We start from the raw sequence: 11,977 nt of genomic DNA, 5'->3' as shown, positions 1-11,977 counted from the left end.
CCAAATCTGAGTAAAAGTGTGCAAGGCAGTTATCTATGTGTTGAAGGAGGAACCTTTTTTTTTTAACTGCAACTTAATTAACAATTGAGTTGGGGAACAGTGGCCTAGTGGTTAGCACTTCTGCCTTGCAGTAATTGAGTCATGGGTTCAATTCTCGCCCATGACACCTCCTGCATGAAGTTTGCATGTTCTCCCTGTGTTCACATGGGTTTCATCCGAGTACTCCAGTTTCCTCCCGCACTCCAAAGACATGCTGGTAGGTTCATTGGCTCCTGTCTAAATTGCCCTAGTTGCATCCCTGGCCATGCGGGATCTCCTGCATGGTGGGGGTTGGGTAAAGACCTGGCAACCTACCCTGTAAAATAATTGCTAAGAGAATTCATGGAAAAAGTCACTTGCGAGTGACGGTCCATGCAATCACCAAGGGTCAGATACGACTGAATAGATAGATAGATAGATAGATAGATAGATAGATAGATAGATAGAGAATTAACAGTTGGTCTGTCCTGTTCTAAGTGTTCACGTGAACCTTTGGATTTCCTCACTCTTCCTACTGCATTCTTCCTATTATAAAACATAATATATACAGTAGGTGAGGAGAGTGGGACCAGCTCTCAACAGTTGCATAGATCTTTCTATTGGAATCCCTGAGAGATATAAGAAGCATATGGTTTTCCTAGTTTTAGATCTAGTATGTCACGGAACTGACCCCGTCTGCGCTTGGGTACTTCCGTTATAATACCACTTCCCCGTCCGAACACCGATCACCGACACCACAGCTGACCATACAAGACTAGATGACACCAGTCTTGAAGTAAACCAGAAAGTAGACTAGTTTATTTTAACACAGATACAAGATATATACACTCAAGGGAACAACCCCCCCTCCCTGCATAATGACACAGGGCGGGACAATCTACATTTAGTAACAAGAGACACACCAACAGACAGTCCCATCAGCAGGGAGGGCTGCTGGAAACACCCCCCCCCCCACCAAGCCAATACACATAAACACATACATCCCATAATAGTTTGCTCCCAAGTAAGACAAACAATAGAACAATGGGATGCAGCCACATGGCATTAAACAATCCACCACCCCCCACCCCAATATTAGGACAGATCACCCTGTACCCCTAACAGGCACAGGGTGACTTACACATAATAGGGATATGGGGAGCTGAGACAGGGTCTCCCCACCTCTCCAAAGTGAGCTGTGTTCCATGGGCCCCCCATCCAAAGTGACTCCCGTTACACCCTCCAGCTGTTGCCAAACATGAGGCATTGCAAGATTGACAGTTACAAGCATGACTCCCAAAGGCAGAGACATGATGGGACTTGTAGTTTCGCAACAGCTGGAGGGCCACCAGTTTGACACCCCTGCTATAGACCAAATGGCCATATTTGGTCGGTGATGTTAGCCAAACCAGAAATTTAGTAGGTCATGGTTAAAATCTGGACAAGTTATTTTTTGCTGTGGGAAGATTTCCTTTCACTTCCTTTCCTAAAGATGCAACAGGAAGTAAGAGGAAATCAATCCAAAACGAGGACAGTTCCCCTGTTGGGGTGTCACCACCTGAACAGGTGTCCCCACCGGAATATTTCCTCTCACATCCTGTTCTGGTGACTGCTTTATAAATTTGGATTACCTATCACTTTCAGTCTTGGTGACAGTGGTCACCAGTACAAATAGAGACAGCAAATTTCCCCATCGGGGACACAGCAATAAATATGTAAGCGGTATGTTAATCCTTTACCACTCTTACCAAAATAGGAAAAAAACCTTTGACTATTCATACAGTTTGAGTTCTCTGAAGCTCCGCCTAGTAACTAAAATCCCCGGTATAAGTACAATACAAAGTCTCACTGCCTTCCTCTACTGTGCTTTGGTGTGATACAAGTTTTGTTTATTTGCTTCACTACAACAAAACACTTCTAAGAATCCACTTGTGATCTATTCAGGTAAGATGATTTTTCAATATTCTTCCCCCCATCCCCAGAATATTTAAATGTATACATTGTTTCTTTGCTGTAAGAAGAATCACCATTTTCAAATTGGGGTCCATTGATCACCTATGATTTATTGATTTGAACAACTGCAGTACAATAATAAGTGTCTGCAGGCAACTGTGAAGCATGGTGGATGTTCCTTGCAAGTCTGGGGCTGCATTTCTGCAAATGGAGTTGGAGATTTGGCCAGGATCAATGGTGTCCTCAGTGCTGAGAAATACAGGCAGATACTTATCCATCATGCCATACCATCAGGGAGGAGTGTGATTGGCCCCAAATTTATTCTACAGCAGAACAAATGACCCCAAACATACAGCCAATGTCATTAGAAACTTTCTTCAATGTACAAAAGAACAAGGAGTCCTGGAAGTGATGGTTTGGCCCCCACAGAGCCCTGATCTCACCATCATGGAGTCTGCCTGGGATGACATGGAAAGACCAGGGGTGTATCTACAACGAGGAAAGCAAGGCGTTTGCCTAGGGCGGCAATTTTTAGGGGGTGGCACCGCCCCCCAGAAGAAGGGACCTTTTGAGCAGGGGCAAACAGCAGGAAGATCGATGTGGCGGAGCGTGGGGGAGGGTAGTGGCAGAGCGACTGTCATGTACCTCTCCCTCCAGCAGCTGTCGAGCCAGAACCAGAGGACAGCCTGAAGCAGGGAGAGGAAAAAGCCCGGAGGAGGTGAGCTGTGTTGTCTTCTGTGGGATCTCCCGCCTGTCATCCATCCAGTACATTACACTGACACTGATCACTGACAGATTGTATGGGACTGCACACACCCAGAGATCAGCAGCCCTTGGAGAGGGGTGTGTGTGTGTGGTCCCATACGATCTGAGGAAGAGGGGAGGAGAGAGGGAAGAGAAAGAAAGGGAAGAGAGAGAGATAAAGAGAGAGGGAAGAGAGAGAGAGAGGGAGGGAAGAGAAAGAAAGGGAAGAGAGAGAGGGAGGGAGAAAGAGAGGGGGAAGAGAGAGAGGGAAGAGAGAGAGGGGAAGAGAGAGAGGGGAAGAGAGAGAGAGGTGGGGGACCTCTGATGTGGTGGGGGACCTCTAATATGATGGGGGAACCTTTGATATGATGGGAGACTCTGATGTGATGGGGAGGACCTCTGATGTCATGGAAGGACCTCTGTTGTCATGGAAGGACTTCTGATGTCATGGGGGGACCTTTGATGTCATGGAAGAACCTCTGATGTCATGAAAGGACCTCTGATGTCATGGGGGACCTCTGATGTGATGGGGAGACCTCTGATGTGATTGGGGGACCTATGTGATGGGAGGACCACTGATGTGAAGGGGGGGCTTTTAATGTGATGGGGGGAACCTCCGATGTGAAGGGAGACATCTGATGCGATGTGAAGTTTATTTCATCAAGGTGGTTCTGTCCATCATCCTAAGCTCAGGTGATGTGATTGAGAGACCTCTGATGTGATGAGGAAACCTCTGAATGTGATGGAGGGACCTCTGATGTGATGGGGGAACCTTTGATGTGATGGGGGAATTTCTGATGTGATAAAGGCACCTCTGATGTGATCATGGGGACCTCTTATGTGGTGGGCCACCTCTGATGTGATGGGGGAACTTCTGATGTGATGGGGGAACCTTTGATGTGATGGGGGAATTTCTGATGTGATAAAGGCACCTCTGATGTGATCAGGGGGACCTCTGATGTGGTGGGCCACCTCTGATGTGATGGGGGAACTTCTGATGTGATAGGGGAGACTTCTGATGTGGTGGGGAACCTCTGATGTGATGGGAGACTTGGATGTGATGGGGGAACCTCTGAATGTGATATGTGATGGCGGGACCTCTGATGTGATGGGAGGACCTCTGATGTGACGGGAGAACCTCTGATGTGATAAGGGGACCTCTGATGTGATGGGCCACCTCTGATGTGATGGGGGAACCTCTGATGTGATTGGAGACTCTGATGTGATGGGGGGACCTCTGATGTGATTTGAGGACCTCTGATGTGATGGGGGAACCTCTGATGTGATGGGGAGACCTCTGATGTGATGGGGGAACCTCTGATGTGGAGGGGGACCTCTGATATGATGGGAGAACCTCTGATGTGATTGGAGACTCTGATGTGATGGGGGGACCTCTGATGTGATTTGAGGACCTCTGATGTGATGGGGGAACCTCTGATGTGATGGGGGACCTCAGATGTGATGGGGAGACCTCTGATGTGATGGGGGAACCTCTGATGTGGAGGGGGACCTCTGATATGATGGGAGAACCTCTGATGTGATTGGAGACTCTGATGTAATGGGGGGGACCTCTGATGTGATTGGAGAACCTCTGATGTGATGGGGGACCTCTACTGTGATGGGGGAACCTTGATGTGATGGGGAGGACCTCTGATGTCATGGGGGGACCTCTGATGTCATGGAAGGACCTCTGATGTGATGGGGAGACCTCTGATGTGATTGGGGGACCTCTGATGTGATGGGGAGACCTCTGATGTGATTGGGGGACCTCTGATGTGATGGGGAGACCTCTGATGTGATTGGGGGACCTCTGATGTGATGGGGAAGACCTCTGATGTCATGGGGGAACCTGCGATGTGATGGGGGACCTCTGATGTAATAGGAGGACCTCTGGCATGAAGGAGGACTCTTCTGATGTGATGGGGGGAACCTCCGATGTGAAGGGAGACATCTGGCGAGATGTGAAGTCTATTTCATCAAGGTGGTCGTGTCCATCATCCTAAGCTCAGGTTTCCCATTGACCTTTTTTTAAATTTTAAACCCGGTTGCCTTCAGATTTTGAATACGTTTGAAAGGTCCCACGACGGAGAAGATGTTGAGGAACGCTGAGATATCAGGTCACCTTCAGGTTCTTACACTGCTTGCAAAATCAAAAGCATTTAACGATCTAATAATGAACACAGAGTTACAAAGTGTTGTCTTTTCTATCTGTCTGAAGTTCAGCTTCATCCGAAAAAAATGTGTCCAACCTCATCTGTGATAATGAATACGAGTCTTTCTTCCACCGCAGGTATCGTTCTAGAGAAGAACAGACCACAGGAAGGATTCTGCTCATGGCTGGTCTGCTTCTACTGCTAGCATTCTGTAAGTATCAACCACACAGTGACGTTCCAGCCGAAACCTTTATTTTAAAGCCCAGCTGCACAAAGATATTTGTATTTTTGAAAGGAGGGGATAGAGCCTCTGTTGGTTTTCTACAGTCTGTGGGCCACTGGGGAGAGTTGAACTCTTTTAAAACAGTGAAATCTTTCAACTCCGGGGGCAACAAAAAAAACTTTTTTTCGGTAGAATGGAAGTGTTCCCTTCATTTCCTGTGTCACCAACACAGGAAGGTGGGTGAATCGCTTTAATAGGGGTCACAGGAAGAAAAAAAGAACTTCCAAAAGTATATTCTCTTTCTAATCTTCACAGAACCGACAAAAAAAAGCTTTGCCTCGAGCGGTCTTCAACATTTTGGATAGACCGAGCAAGGGTTAAAGGGGAATTCTAGGATCAAAAAATATGGTGTACATCCATTCATCGTGTGTCTTCTCCTTGAGTCTCGGTGAGCTTTGTGTGTTTCTTCCAGATCTGTGCAGTAATCCAGCGTGAGACTTCCTGTAATAAAGACCGCTCACTGCTGCCCTCTCTCCTTGTGCACGGGGACTGGTCTTGCCTCCGCCCCCTCCTGTAGTTTTCTGCAGGCATCATGTAGTAGGTGGAACCTTCTGGGCTCCTCCCATGACTCTGCTCTCTCTCCTTGTGCAGGGTGATTGCTGAGCCCCTCCTACAGTTCTGTTCTCTCTCCTTGTGCAGGGTGACTGGTCTTGTCTCCGCCCACTCCTGTAGTTTTCTACAGGCAGCCTGTAGCGGGTGGAGTCTGCCGAGCCCCTCCTACAGTTCTGTTCTCTCTCCTTGTGCAGGAGGACTGGTCTTGCCTCCGCCCCCTCCTGTAGTTTTCTACAGGCAGCCTTTAGTGGGTGGGGCCTGACGAGCCCCTCCTACAGTTCTGCTCTCTCTCCTTGTGCAGGGTGACTGGTCTTGTCTCCGCCCACTCCTGTAGTTTTCTACAGGCAGCCTGTAGTGGGTGGGGCCTGAAGAGCTCCTCCTACAGCTCTGCTCTCTCTCCTTGTGCAGAATGACTGGTCTTGTCTCTGCCCCCACTCCTGTAGTTTTCTACAGGCAACCTGTAGTGGGTGGGGCCTGCAGAGCTCCTCCTACAGCTCTGCTCTCTCTCCTTATGCAGAGTGACTGGTCTTGTCTCCGCCCACTCCTGTAGTTTTCTACAGGCAGCCTGTAGTGGGTGGAGCCTGCCGAGCCCCTCCTACAGCTCTGCTCTCTCTCGTTGATCAGGATGACTGGTCTTGCCACCGCCCATTCCTGTAGTTTTTTACAGGCAGCCTGTAGTGGGTGGGGCCTGCAAGCCCCTCCTACAGTTCTGCACTCTCTCCTTGTGCAGGAGGACTGGTCTAATCTCCGCCCACTCCTGTAGTTTTCTATAGGCTGCCTGTAGTGGGTGGGGCCTGCCGAGCCCCTCCTACAGTTCTGCTCTCTCTCTTTGTGCAGGGTGACTGGTCTTGTCTCCTCCCACTCCTGTAGTTTTCTACCAGATGCCTGTAGTGGGTGGAGCCTGCCGAGCCCCTCCTACAGTTCTGCTCTCTCTCCTTGTGTAGGGTGACTGGTTTTGTCTCCTCCCACTCCTGTAGTTTTCTACCAGATGCCTGTAGTGGGTGGAGCCTGCCGAGCCCCTCCTACAGTTCTGCTCTCTCTCCTTGTGTAGGGTGACTGGTTTTGTCTCCTCCCACTCCTGTAGTTTTCTACAGGCAGCCTGTAGTAGGTGGAGTCTGTTTGGCCCCTCCCATGGCTCTGCTCTCTCTCTCTTTGTGCAGGAGGACTGGACTGGTCTAGTCTACGCCCCCTCCTGTAGTTTTCTGTAGTGGGTGGAGCCTGCTGGGTCCCTCCCACAGCTCTGGTCTCTGCACAGACTATGTACAGCACAGTGATGATGTCACAGCTACTTTTACATGGTAATATCTGGGTTTGGTGCATGCAAAGTGTCTTTATATCCTTTGTGGCTACTGAGAAAAATATTTAATTGAAAATTTAAAAATGGTCCTTCACATAATATATACAACTTTCCACAGTCCTTGCATGATGGGTAGCTGTCGGCTGTGGTCATACAACACATACTGTAGAAAAGAAAAAACCTCAGCGCCCAGGACTCTCCTATTAAACGCACAATTCCCCGTGAGATGCTGCTGTACACAGGTGCAAAAACCAAAAAAACTTATATCAGTAAATACCAGCGCAAACCCACATAATAAATTGCATTACCCAACCAATTAAACAAACTTAAAAACCGTGACACAAAACCACTTTTGTGCTAGTACAATAAAAAAAATATTAAGTTATATATAAATAAATAAATAAATAATTTTTAAATTCATAAGTCCAGTGACAAAAAATCCCCAAAAAATTAACAGTCCCGTGACAAAATAGGTCAAATTGTAATTATATTGTAATTTTCATTGGATTCTTCCGTGCCTTTGATCCCTTCACCATCCACCAGTGCAAAAAACCAACATAAACCGCACTCACCAGATATTAGTGAGTCACACGCCTTTCAGGAATATTAAGGGCTCCTGGACCCCCTTTACTTTTTATGAGACCTCCAAATGCTGCTTCCTCTTGTATATGGGTACCTCTTCTGGTTACTCCTCTCACCGAATCCCCCAAGGAAAATCAGGAAGAAGAAAAGAGCATAGCGTGATACCGTAGTGGTTTCTCATCAAAATAATCTCTCCAGACCACTCACATTTTAGCGGGATATAACCCGCATTTTATTTGAAACAACAACGATTTTCTTTAAAAAACGATCCACTTTCCAAGTACAGCGACTTTTGCATAAAAGACCCCACAGCCTAGTATACAGCAGGATGGCAGACCTCAGATGCAGACTCATCCACTATGCTAAGGTGGCCCCTTGGAACGCACCGCTCGGCGTGCGCTCCACTCACCGGAAATGACGTCAGACGCCGGAACAGGCAACCGGAAGTGCGTCAACGCGTTTCGTCCCACCCACAGGGCGTTATCAAGACGCTCTTTTCCACTTCCAAGCCGTTTATAAAGTAATGGGAGATCCCTCCCACTAATTAATCTGGACACAAACCTGGACACAAACCTATCCATCACCGCCATCCCTCTGTATACCCATGTGGGGTCCCCTTACAACAGAAACAGATGCATTTAAATTAAAAACCATACTTTTATCCATCACCTTAAGTCTTCTACCCCAAACATAAAGGTAAAGACAGGGAATTACAATACATTAAATATAAAAATATAAAAATAAAAATCTATATGGAAATAAAATTTTATTTTTATTTTTATTTTATTTTTATTTTTTATTTTTTATTTTATTTCCATATAGATTTTTATTTTTATATTTAATGTATTGTAATTCCCTGTCTTTACCTTTATGTTTGGGGTAGAAGACTTAAGGTGATGGATAAAAGTATGGTTTTTAATTTAAATGCATCTGTTTCTGTTGTAAGGGGACCCCACATGGGTATACAGAGGGATGGCGGTGATGGATAGGTTTGTGTCCAGGTTTGTGTCCAGATTAATTAGTGGGAGGGATCTCCCATTACTTTATAAACGGCTTGGAAGTGGAAAAGAGCGTCTTGATAACGCCCTGTGGGTGGGGCGAAACGCGTTGACGCACTTCCGGTTGCCTGTTCCGGCGTCTGACGTCATTTCCGGTGAGTGGAGCGCACGCCGAGCGGTGCGTTCCAAGGGGCCATCTTAGCATAGTGGATGAGTCTGCATCTGAGGTCTGCCATCCTGCTGTATACGAGGCTGTGGGGTCTTTTATGCAAAAGTCGCTGTACTTGGAAAGTGGATCGTTTTTTAAAGAAAATCGTTGTTGTTTCAAATAAAATGCGGGTTATATCCCGCTAAAATGTGAGTGGTCTGGAGAGATTATTTTGATGAGAAACCACTACGGTATCACGCTATGGTCTTTTCTTCTTCCTGATTTTCCTTGGGGGATTCGGTGAGAGGAGTAACCAGAAGAGGTACCCATATACAAGAGGAAGCAGTATTTGGAGGTCTCATAAAAAGTAAAGGGGGTCCAGGAGCCCTTAATATTCCTGAAAGGCGTGTGACTCACTAATATCTGGTGAGTGCGGTTTATGTTGGTTTTTTGCACTGGTGGATGGTGAAGGGATCAAAGGCACGGAAGAATCCAATGAAAATTACAATATAATTACAATTTGACCTATTTTGTCACGGGACTGTTAATTTTTTGGGGATTTTTTGTCACTGGACTTATGAATTTAAAAATTATTTATTTATTTATTTATATATAACTTAATATTTTTTTTTTATTGTACTAGCACAAAAGTGGTTTTGTGTCACGGTTTTTAAGTTTGTTTAATTGGTTGGGTAATGCAATTTATTATGTGGGTTTGCGCTGGTATTTACTGATACAACACATACTGCCCATCAACTTGCAAGAAAGGGACTTCCTGGATGGTGGAGGTGTCACCTCGAATTCCTGCATCTTTTTCACACCTTGTGACCACAGCATAGCTACATGTTACAAGTATCGCTCTGACATGTTTCCTCCACTGCTCACTGTTGTGTACCTCCAACATTCACAGCAAATTCTTCTTCTTCAATAAATCAAATTATTTAATTCAAATATACTCCTAAATAGCCACAAAGTATATAAATCCGCCAAATGTTCTTCACAAAACCAGAGTTTGCCTTGTAAAAGTTCCCTTCTGAAGGTCCCCACAACCACCAAGTTGTGGGGAGAAGGCCCTTGTCCTTATCAGAAATGAAACCAGGGTGCTTTGCCAGGAAGGGGTACCTCATGTTGAAGGCATGTGGCTTGGTATGGTTCAGGAGGGGGAGAGCAGACCCTCCTCCCTTTTCTATGCCAACCAGGCTTCATGCTTGGATAAGGGTCCGGTATGGATTTGGGGGGGAACCCTACCCTTTTATTTGTACAGGTTTTCCACCTAAATGCTATACCAAGTCCATAGGCTCTGGTTTGGTATTTGGGGGGGACCTCTCTTTGCTTCTCTGTGCCAGTCAAGCTACATGATTGGATAAGGGTCTGGTATGGATTGGGGGGGAACCCTTCCCTTTTTTTTTGCATAGTTTTTTATACTAAGTCCATAAGGTTTGATATTTCGGGGGACCTCTCTTTGCTTTTCTATGCCAGCCAGGCTGCATGCTTGGATAAGGGTCTGGTATTTATTTGGGGGGGGAACCCCACCCTTTTTTTTCTTTCTGCATAGGTTTCCTGCCTAAAATTTTTACCAAGCTCAAAAGGCGTTGGTTTGGTATTTTTGGGGGGGCCTCTCTCTTTGCTTTTCTATGCCAGCATGGCTGCATGTTTGGATATGGGTCTGGTATGGATTTTGGGGGGAATCCTATCTTTTTTTTTTTCATAGTTTTTTTTACCAAGTCCAGAGGCTTTGGGTTGGTATTTGGGGGTACCTCTCTTTGCTTTTTTATGCCAGCCAGGCTGCATGCTTGGATATGGGTCTGGTATTTATTTGGGGGGGGAACCCCACCCTTTTCTTTTTTCATAGGTTTCCTGCCTAAAATCTTTACCAAGCTCAAAAGGCGTTGGTGTGGTATTTTGGGGGGGGGGGGCTCTCTTTGCTTTTCTATGCCAGCCAGGCTGCATGTTTGGATATGGGTCTGGTATGGATTTTGGGGGGAATCCTACTCTTTTTTTTTTTTCATAGTTTTTTTCACCAAGTCCATAGGCTTTGGGTTGGTATTTGGGGGGACCTCTCTTTGCTTTTCTATGCCAGCCAGGCTGCATGCTTGGATAAGGGTCTGGTATTTATTTGGGGGGGAACCCCGCCCTTTTTTTTCTTTGTGCATAGGTTTCCTGCCTAAAATCTTTACCAAGCTCAAAAGGCGTTGGTTTGATATTTGGGGGGACCTCTGTTTGCTCTTCTATGCCAGCCAGGCTGCATGTATGGATAAGGATCTGGTATGGATTTTGGGGGGAATCCTACCCTTTTTTTCTGCATAGGTTTTTTTTTACCAAGTCCATAGGCTTTGGGTTGGTATTTGGGGGGACCTCTCTTTGCTTTTCTATACCAGCCAGGCTGCATGCTTTGATAAGGGTCTGATATGGAATGGGGGGGGGGGGAGAAACCCTGCCCTTTTTTTTTGCATAGGTTTTTATACTAAGTCCATATGGTTTGGTATTTGGGGGGACCTCTCTTTGCTTTTCTATACCAGCCACGCTGCATGCTTGGATATGGGTCTGGTATTTATTTTGGGGGGAACCCAACCCTTGTTTTTCTTTTTGCATAGGTTTCCTGCCTAAAATTTTTACCAAGCTCAAAAGGTGTTGGTTTGGTATTTGGGGGGGGGGACCTCTCTTTGCTCTTCTATTCCAGCTAGGCTGCATGCTTGGATAAGGGTCTGGTAAGGATTTTGTGGGGGAACCCTACCCTTTTTTTTGCACAGGTTTTTATACCAAGTCCACAGGCTTTGGTTTGGTATTTGGGGGAACCTCTCTTTGCTTTTCTATGCCAGCCAGGCTGTATGCTTGGATAAAGATCTGGTGTGGATCAGGGGCGGACTGACCATTTGGAAACTCGGGCACTGCCCGAGGGCCTGGGGTCAGTAAGGGGCCCCATGAGATGCCCCTGGTACCTTTTTCATAGGCTTTTGTGAGTTTGGGCAAGGACACAGGGGCCCCACGATCCCCTATTGCCTGGGGGCCCCATGAGTTGTCAGTCTGCCCCTGGTGTGCATTCAAATAGAGTGGGGAGGATGTCAACGTTTTCTTGGGATTCACCCCTAAAATCTATACCAGGCCCAAAGAATCTGGTTTGGTATTTAAGGGGAACCCACACTTTTGGTTTTTTTTCTGGTGAGGTCCCCTTAAAATCCACACCACACCCTAATAAAGGGGAAGGGTCTGGCATTTATTTTTTAGGGGGAACCCCATGCCTAAGGGCCC

The 11,977-nt window shown here is 46.5% G+C and overlaps 1 protein-coding gene across 1 annotated transcript in view; it reads left to right on the top strand.

Annotated features, from left to right (window-relative positions):
• Window positions 1-5,009: 5,009 nt before the first annotated feature.
• Window positions 5,010-11,977, top strand: part of LOC149437938 (uncharacterized) — a 31,062-nt gene continuing 24,094 nt past the window's right edge. The window contains exon 1 of the mRNA XM_089660439.1: window positions 5,010-5,079. Coding sequence (XP_089516565.1) covers window positions 5,049-5,079 — 31 coding nt within the window. The 5' untranslated portion in view covers window positions 5,010-5,048. The remainder of the gene's footprint in view (window positions 5,080-11,977) is intronic.

Source organism: Staurois parvus, unplaced genomic scaffold (genome assembly GCF_062004578.1).
Source record: "Staurois parvus isolate SC_StPar_1 unplaced genomic scaffold, SC_StPar_1.0 ptg001242l, whole genome shotgun sequence".
NCBI lineage: Eukaryota > Metazoa > Chordata > Amphibia > Anura > Ranidae > Staurois > Staurois parvus.
This window is presented reverse-complemented; position numbering and strand designations above follow the sequence as displayed.